General features: G+C 46.2%; 1 protein-coding gene across 3 annotated transcripts in view; it reads left to right on the top strand.

Moving 5' to 3' along the window:
• Nucleotides 1-9,648, top strand: part of LOC111968890 (protein NDRG3-like) — a 63,352-nt gene that overhangs the window by 35,429 nt on the left and 18,275 nt on the right. The window contains exon 1 of one of the 3 annotated variants that reach the window (XM_023994852.2): nucleotides 5,173-5,308. The exons of the other annotated variants lie outside the window; for them this stretch is intronic. Within the exon in view, the coding sequence (XP_023850620.1) occupies nucleotides 5,258-5,308 (51 nt within the window). The 5' untranslated portion in view covers nucleotides 5,173-5,257. Of the gene's footprint in view, nucleotides 1-5,172; nucleotides 5,309-9,648 lie in introns of those variants that run through there. 3 annotated transcript variants of the gene reach the window in all.

The raw sequence follows: 9,648 nt of genomic DNA on the forward strand, positions 1-9,648 counted from the left end.
TGTGATGGCGATTGCATCGTCTGTGGATCTATTGAAGTAGTAAGCAAATTGAAGTGGGTCTAGGGTGACAGATAAGGTAGAGGTGATATGATACTTGACTAGTCTCTGAAAGCACATCATGATGACAGAAGTGAGTGCTACGGGGATAGTCATTTAGTTCAGTTACCTTTGCTTTCTTGMGTACAGGAACAATGGTGGCCATCTTGAAGCATGTGGGGACAGCAGACTGGGATAGGGAGAGATTGAATATGTCCGTAAACACACCAGCTAGCTGGTCTGCTCATGCTCTGAGGACGCGGCTAGGGATGTTGTCTGGGCCGGCAGCCTTGTGAGGGTTAACACGCTTAAATGTCTTACACACGTTGGCCACGGAGAAGGAGAGCCCACAGTCCTTGGCAGCAGGCCGCGTCGGTGGCACTGTGTTATCCTCAAAGCGGGCGAAGAATGTGTTTAGCTTATCTGGAAGCAAGACGTCGGTGTTCACGATGTGGCTGGTTTTCCTTTTGTAGTTCGTGATTGTCTGTAGACCCTGCCACATACGTCTCATGTCTGAGCCGTTTAATTGCGACTACACTTTGTCTCTATACTGACGTTTTGCCTGTTTGATTGCCTTGCAGAGGAAATAACTACACTGTTTGTATTCTGCCATATTCCCAGTCACCTTAGCATGGTTAAATGCTGTGGTTCGCACTTTCAATTTTGCACGAATGCTGCTACCTTTCCACGGTTTCTGGTTAGGGTAGGTTTTAATAGTGACAGTGGGTTCAACATCTCCTATTCACTTCCTGATTAACTCAGTCACCGTGTCAGTATATAGGTTGATGTTATTCTCTGAAGCTAACCGGAACATATCCCAGTCCGCGTGATCAAAACAATCTTAAAGTATGGATTCCGATTGGTCAGACCAGCGCTGGATAGTCCTTAGCACGGGTACTTCCTGTTTGAGTTTCTGCCTATAGGAAGGGAGGAGCAAAATGGAATCGTGGTCAGATTTGCTGAAAGGAGGGCGGGGGAGGGCCTTGTATGCATCCCGGAAGTTGGAGTAACAGTGGTCGAGTTTTTTTAGCAGCGCAAGTACTACAGTCGATATGTTCTTAGAACTTTGGCACCCTTTTCCTGAAATTTTCTTTGTTAAAATCCACAGCTACAAGTCCTACAATCTAAGCTAGATGCACTCAATCTAAGCTAGATGCACTCAAGCTAGATGCACTCAATCACACAAATTATCAAGGAACCTACCAGGTACAACCCTAAATCCGTAACCATTGGCACCCTCTTAGATATCATCCTGACCAACTTGCCCTCTAAATACACCTCTGCTGTCTTCAACCAGGATCTCAGCGATCACTGCCTCATTCCCTGCGTCCGTAATGGGTCTGAGGTCAAACCATACTCATCATCTTCAAACGCACCCTAAAATACTTCAGCAAGCAGGCCTTTCTAATCGACCTGGCCCGGGTATCCTGGAAGGATATTGACCTCATCCTGTCAGTAGAGGGTGCCTGGTTGCTCTTTAAAAGTGCTTTCCTCACCATCTTAAATGAGCATACCCCATTCAAAACTTGTTGAACTAAGAACAGACATAGCCCTTGGTTCACCCCAGACTTGACTGCCCTTGACAAACACAAAAACATCCTGTGGCGTTCTGCATTAGCATCGAATAGCCCCTGCAATATGCAACTTTTCATGGAAGTCAGGAACCTTTATCCACAGTCAGTTAGGAAAGCTAAGGCTAGCTTTTTCAAACAGAAATTTGCATCCTCTAGCACTAATTCCAAAAAGTTTTGGGACACTGTAAAGTCCATGGAGAATAAGAGCACCTCCTCCCAGCTGCCCACTGCACTAAGGCTAGGAAACACTGTCACCGCCGATAAATCTACGATAATTGATTATTTCAATAAGCATTTGTCTACGGCTGGCCATGCTTTCCACCTGGCTACCCCGGCCAACAGCTCTGCACCCCCTGCAGCAACTTGCCTAAGCCCCCCCTCTAGATCCGCCCGCTTCTCCTTCACCCAAATCCAGACAGCTGATGTTCTGAAAGAGCTGCAAGTTCTGGATCCCTAAAAATCAGCCGGGCGAGACAATCTGGACCCTCTCTTTCTAAAATGATCTGCCGAAATTGTTGCAACCCCTATTACTAGCCTGTTCAACCTCTTATCGTCTGAGATCCCCAAAAATTGGAAAGCTGCCGCGATCATCCCCCTCTTCAGAGGGTGAGCCACTCTAGACCCAAACTGTTATAGACCTATATCCATCCTGCCCTGCCTTTCTAAAATCTTTGAAAGCCAAGTTAACAAACAGATCACCGACCATTTCGAATCCCACCGTACCTTCTCCACTATGCAATCTGGTTTCCGAGCTGGTCATGGGTGCACCTCAGCCACACTCAAGGTCCTAAACAATATCATAACCGCCATCGATAAAAGACAGTACTGTGCAGCCGTCTTCATCAACCTGGCCAAGGCTTTCGACTCTGTCAATCACCACATTCTTATCGGGCAGACTCAATAGCCTTAGTTTCTCAAATGACTGCCTGGCCTGGTTCACCAACTACTTCTCAGATAGAGTTCAGTGTGTCAAATCGGAGGGCCTGTTATCCGGACCTCTGGCAGTCTCTATGGGAGTACCACAGGGTTCAATTCTCGGGCAGACTATTTTCTCTGTATATATCAACGACGTCGCTCTTGCTGCTGGTGATTCTCTGATCCACCTCTACGCAAACAACACCATTCTGTATACATCTGGCCCTTCTTTGGACACTGTGTTAACAAACCTCCAAACAAGCTTCAATGCCATACAACACTCCTTCCGTGGCCTCCAACTGCTTTTAAATGCTAGTAAAACTAAATACATGCTCTTCAACCAATTGCTGCCAACACCCGCCCGCCCGACAAGCATCACTACTCTGGACGGTTCTGACCTAGAATATGTGGACAACTACAAATACCTAGGTGTCTGGTTAGACTGTAAAATCTCCTTTCCAGACACACATTAAGCATCTCCAATCCAAAATGAAATCTAGAATCGGCTTCCTATTTCGCAACAAAGCCTACTTCACTCATGCTGCCAAACATACCCTCGTAAAATTGACTATCCTACCGATCCTTGACTTTGGCGATTTTACAAAATAGCCTCCAACACTCTACTCAGCAAACTGGATGTAGTCTATCACAGTGCCATCCGTTTTGTCACCAAAGCCCCATATACTACCCACCACTGCGACCTGTATGCTCTCGTTGGCTGGCCCTCGCTACATATTCGTCGCCAAACCCACTGGCTCCAGGTCATCTATAAGTCTTTGCTAGGTAAAGCCCCGCCTTATCTCAGCTAACTGGTCACCATAGCAACACCCACCCGTAGCACGCGCTCCAGTAYGTATATTTCACTGGTCATCGCCAAAGCCAACACTCCCTTTGGCCGCCTTTCCTTCCAGTTCTCTGCTGCAAATGACTGGAACGAATTGCAAAAATCACTGAAGCTGGAGACTTATATCTCCCTCTCTAACTTTAAGCATCATCTGTCAGAGCAGCTTACTGATCACTGTACCTGTACACAGCCAATCTGTAAATAGCATACCCAACTACCTCATCCCCATATTGTTATTTATCTTCTTGCTCTTTTGCACCCCAGTATCTCTACTTGCACATCATCATCTGCACATCTATCGCTGCAGTGTTAATGCTAAATTGTAATTATTTCACCTCTAAGGCCTATTTATTGCCTTACCTGCCTAATCTTCTACATTTGCACACACTGTACATATATATTTTTTCTATTGTGTTATTGACTGTAGGTTTGTTTATGTGTAACTCTGTGTTGTTGTTTTTGTCGCACTGCTTTGCTTTATCTTGGCCAGGTCGCAGTTGTAAATGAGAACTTGTTCTCAGCTGGCCTACCTGGTTAAATAAAGGTGAATTTATTTTTAAAAAGGTTATCAGGTTTGATAGAGAAGGAGAGACGTTTACAGAGAAAGATCTGTGTATCGCTGTATGCACCACTCACATATACTGATTCCAGTGAATGCATGCATACACGCACACTCACTCATAGACAGTGTAATATAGACATTTGTCAATCTCTTTTGGATACAAATTTCTCTTTTGCAGCCCATCATTCTTTGGATGACCATGGGGTCACAGCTGGTTCATTGCGGAGTCGTTATTGAGCAAAATCATTACTGAATGCCTTCATACTGGAAAATCTGATGTTACAAAATCATATTGGTGCATTAGAAGACTGAGATCATATTGATATTCAATGCAGACCTTCTTCCCTCAGAGCCCAAAATAGCTTCAGCAATTTGATGTTTCACTGCCACTGCCATTTGAGTTTTCACTCTGCAACAAGAAGATATTATTTTATCTTCATATGATTAGCCTGGTTGCTCATTGATGACAGGTACAGTGTTTAATCCAATTCTAGCCCACAAATTGAATCATGATCAGACATTGATTTCAGAGCGCTGCTGCTGAGCTGATGCAGAATGCACTGGAAGGAAGCAGTCAATCGTCAAAGTCTGCATCCCTTCTACAGCACCACTCTCTCTCTCTGTGACGTTCAGATAGCTGCTTGTCTCCTGGGCTGCCTGCATGCCTCCACTAATACCCCCTCCTTTCTTCTCTCTCTCTCTCTCTCTCTCTCTCTCTCTCTCTCTCTCTCGTCTCTCTCTGCTCTCTCCTCTCTCTTCTCTCGTCTCTCTCTCTCCTCTCTTCTCTCTTCTCTCTCTCTCTCTCTCTCTCTCTCTCTCTCTCTCTTTCTCTCTCTCTCTCTCCATCAACCATCCATCCATCCCCATCCCCGTCTCGCCCTGTTCTTCCTCTAGCTCACCCCTGTTCTGCCCACCTGACCTGCTGAAATCCAATTAGAATAACTGGTACACAGCCCTGGAAGCAGGGATGCGCTGTGCTTACCAAGCGCGAACTGCAGTCTCACTCACTCTGTCTCTCCTTCTATCTCCCGTCCTCTAACTCTGCATCTTTTCCATCCCTCCCACTCTCATAAAAAATATTCACCCTTTCTGTCACTATCTCCTTTCCCTCTTGCTGGTCTAGCTGGTGCAGTTAGTCTCTCTAACTCCCCATTACACTCTTGCGCTCACTCTCTCTCTCTCYCTCTCTCTCTTTCTCTGTCTCTGTCTCTCTCTCTCTTGCTCTCTCACTCTCCCTCCTGCGCTGCCTCCCTCCCTCTCTCCCGCCCTCATTGTGGAGATCTTTAAAGCTCCCAGCAGCACACAGTCCTCTCCTGCCTGGGAAACATGTCAGCCATTCTGGACCTGGACCAGATCGCATGCTCTGGGAATGCAGTGGTGAGTGCGTCTGACTGACACACCTCGCTGGGTTTAGTTTCACAGGGCTGGGTCAGGGTCTGGGTAGAGAGACCCCGGATCTATGGGAGGGGCTGGTCTTCCTGGCTGGTTGGCAGAAWACCTGCCTGCCTAACTGCCTCTTCAGACAGCCAGCCGTTTCAGTTTGCAGAGAGGSGTTTGTGCGGGTGGACACTGTATTTGTGTGTTTGAGTGCACTTACTGTCGAGACTGTTCGTAATTTGTGTGCGGGGGATTGCATGTTTGTGTGTGAGTGAGTACGTATATTTGTGCATGTGTGTGTTTTCAACATAGATGTCATGAATATGTTATTGTGCGTTGTAGGTGCATGTCAATATAATGGCATGAAATATGAATGTGCGTAAGCGTTCAGGAGTCTGAGCATACAGGAGAATATGGGTATGTGTCTGTCTGTGTGTGCTCGTCTCTGCACATTCTGCATTTTTTGTGTCTGTGTTTGCCAGATCGTGAAGAGAAAAGAGCAATTTTCTTTGTTCAGATCAGTGGTGACKGTGACCAGCTAAACAGGCCTTGTGATCCCTGTGTATGTATCCGTATGAACTGCAACAGTATGACAGTGAAAAGGAACTGATCTTTCACCCACATAGCAACAACAGATGTGCAGTCTGAAAGATATCCTACAAGTGCCTTTCCAGGCTAAATGCTGTTTTCAACCCCATGACATAGACAGGCTCTCTCTGGTCTTGAATTGCCAAAATAAAGGAAACACCAACATAAAGTGTCTTAATAGGGTGTTGGGCCACCATGAGTCAGAACAGCTTCAATGCGCCTTGGCATAGAAGTGTCTGGGACTCWATTGGAGGGACCATTCTTCCATGAGAAATGCCATCATTTGGTGTTTTATTGATGGTGGTGGAAAACGCTGTCTCAGGCGCCGCTCCAGAATCTCCCATAAGTGTTCAATTGAGTTGAGATCTGGTGACTGAGACACACAGACACACACCCTTGGCAGGAATAGGTGAGGCATGACACATTACTCTGCCTTTTTACTTTCCCTCACCTTTTCCTTCTCTCTCTCCTCACCCTCTCTATCCTCTCCCTCTCTCCTCTCCTCAGTCTCCCTCTCCTCATTATTTCCCTCTTTTCCTTCTCTGTGTGACTGTGTTTCCATCTTTGGCAAATTCCTCTGGGTGTCACTGCAGACACCTCTCAGCTTAGCCCTCCATCTGTTATAGATCATTATCAGCCATCTCTGACAATACACAAACCTAAACCCCACATTAACATTCTCCTCCACATTCTATGAAGTTTATCTAAACCCCCATTGCAGAAGCCTCGTTCCACTGTTGTTAATTAAGGGTAAAAGGGTCGCAGTAGCCATTGCAGTGCTCACTACTCTTCCCCCTCCCTGTCCAGGCCAGCAGCCCCACCCCAGGTCTGTTTGCGTCTGAGACTCAACTGCGGTGTGTGTGTGTGTGTGTGTGTGTGTGTGTGTGTGTGTGTGTGTGTGGTGTGTGTGTGTGTGTGTGTGTGTGTGTGTTGTGTGGTGTTGTGTGTGTGTGTGTGTGTGTGTGTGTGTGTGTGTGTGTGTGTGTGTGTGTGTGTGTGTGTGTGTGTGTGTGTGTTGTGTTGTGTAAAGGATTAGAGGTGAAGGGAAGAAGCAAAACAGAGTGTGAGCATGTCTTACTCCTAGATAGATCAATACTACCCAAAGACAAGGATCTGAGGTACACTACATGACCAAAGGTATGTGGACACCTGCTTGTCAAACATCTCATTCCAAAATCATGGGCATTGATATGGAGTTGGTCCCCCCTTTGCTGCTATAYCATCCACTCTTCTGGGAAGGCTTTCCACTAGATGTTGGAAAATTGCTGCAGGGACTTGCTTCCATTCAGCCACAAGAGCATTAGTGAGGTCAGACACTGATGTTGGGGGATTAGGCCTGGCTCGCAGTCAGCGTTCCAATTCATCCCAAAGGTGTTCGATTGGGTTGAGGTCAGGGCTCTGTGCAGGCCAGTCAAGTTCTTCCARACCAATCTCGAAAACCACTTCTGTTTGGAACTCGCTTTGTGCACGAGGGCATTGTCATGCTGAAACAGGAAAGGGCATTCCCCAAACTGTTGCCACAAAGTTGGAAGTGCAGAATCGTCCAGAATGTCATTGTATGCTGTAGCGTTACGATTTCCCTTCACTGGAACTAAGGGGCCTAGCCCGAACCATGAAAAACAGCCCCAGCATTATTCCTCCTCCACCAAATGTTACAGTTGGCACTATGCATTGGGGCAGGTCGTGTTCTCCTGGCGTTCGCCAAACCCAAAATTTGTCCGTCGGACTGCCAGGTGTTGAAGCGTGATTCATCACTCCAGAGAACGCGTTTCCAATACTCCAGAGTCCAATGGTGGCAAGCTTTACACCACTCCAGTCGACGCTTGGCATTGCACATGGTGTGCGGCTGCTCAACCCATTTCATGAAGCTCCCGACGAACAGTTCTTGTGCTGACGTTGTTTCCATTGGCAGTTTGGAACTCGGTAGTGAGTGTTGTAAGCGAGGACAGAATATTTTTACGCGTTTCAGCACTCGGCGGTCCCGTTCTGTGAGCTTGTGTGGCCTACTACTTCGCAGCTGAYCCATTGTTACTCCTAGACGTTTTCACTTCACAGTAACAGCACTTACAGTTGACAGCGGGGCAGCTCTAGCAGGGCAGAAATATGACGAACTGACTTGTTGAAAAGGTGGCATCCTATGATGGAGCCAAGTTGAAAGTCACTGAGCTCTTCAGTAAGGCCATTCTACTGCCAATGTTTGTCTATGGAGATTGCATGGCTGTGTGCTCGATTTTATACACATGTCAGCAACGGGTGTGGAAGAAATAGCCAATCCACTCATTTGAAGGGGTGTCCACATACTTTTGAATATATAGTGTAGATGACTGGATTGAGGTAGATGACTGGATCTGAGGTAGATGACTGGATCTGAGGCAGATGACTGAATCTGAGGCAGATGACTGAATCTGAGGTAGATGACTGGATCTGAGGTAGATGACTGGATTGAGGTAGATGACTGGATCTGAGGCAGATGACTGAATCTGAGGTAGATGACTGGATCTGAGGTAGATGACTGGATTGAGGCAGATGACTGGATCTGAGGCAGATGACTGGATCTGAGGTAGATGACTGGATCTGAGGTAGATGACGTGTTTAACTTAACTTCTGGGGACCAGAAGTCCCCACAAGAATAGTAAACTAACAAAAATGTTACCAACTGGGGACATTTTGTTAGTACTCACAAGGTCAAATGCTATTACTAGTTCGAATTAGTGTTAGGGTTAGAATTAGGTTTAGGGTTAGGATCTAGAGTTAGGTTCAGGGTTAGCGTTAAGGTTAGGTTTTGGGGTTAAGGTTAGGGTAAGGGTTAGTTAGGTTTAGGTTTAGGGTTAGGAGTTAGGGAAAATAGCATTTTGAATGGGACTGTGTGTGTGTGCGTGCACGTGTTGATGTTTTGTGTGTTGGTGTTGTGTGTATTGGTGATGTGTGTTGTCTGTGTGTGGTGTTTGTGTGTATTGGTGATGTGTGTCTGTGTGTTTGGTGTTGTGTGTGAGTTTCAAATCTGCGTCTCTGGGTGTGTGTGTATTCATCCCATTTATTTAAATAATTGTTGTTTCCCCACTCATTGTGTCCTTGTTGCTATCCTCTTCTCAAACCCTTAAAAACTCTCCTTCTGTAGCAACACAGAAGGGACTGTTTCAATTTTTAAAGTTCTCTTATTTTTATACCTACGTTCATATATACAACAGATAATAGTAAAGGCGTTAGTTAACCTGTTGCATGTGTCTTCGTGTTTCTGTTCTGCTGTTTGTGTCTCCACTCCGTGGGTGTCTGGTTTTTATTACTGCATGTACTTGTCTCTGTCATTTCATTGAAGACTTAATCTGACAATAACCTCATATTAGTGCATTTTAAAGCATAGAAAATGGCTGGTATGTCTGATTGAGATCTCAGACAGAGATACTGCTGCCTTGTCCTTGACAGGAAGGTTTAACCTTCACCATCTCCAGAGGAACTTTGATAGCCACCATTCTCATTTCTAAAATGGTGCCTGCTGCAGTATTCCAGCCTGATTCTGAGCAGAGGAGGCTCCCCTCTCTCTCTCTCTCTCTCTCTCTCTCTCTCTCTCTCTCTCTCTCTCTCTCTCTCTCTCTCTCTTCTCTCTCTCTCCTCTCTCTCTCTCTCTCTTTCTTTATTATTGATGACCACTGGGCCCTGAGACTAGGCCCAGCACTCCCTCATGCTGTTAAATACCCACCCACACTCAGATACGCAGTCCCAAGTCATGCCGACCTTGCGCCGTGTTGTGGTGT

This window comes from Salvelinus sp. IW2-2015, linkage group LG1, assembly GCF_002910315.2.
Source record: "Salvelinus sp. IW2-2015 linkage group LG1, ASM291031v2, whole genome shotgun sequence".
Taxonomy (NCBI): Eukaryota; Metazoa; Chordata; class Actinopteri; order Salmoniformes; family Salmonidae; genus Salvelinus; species Salvelinus sp. IW2-2015.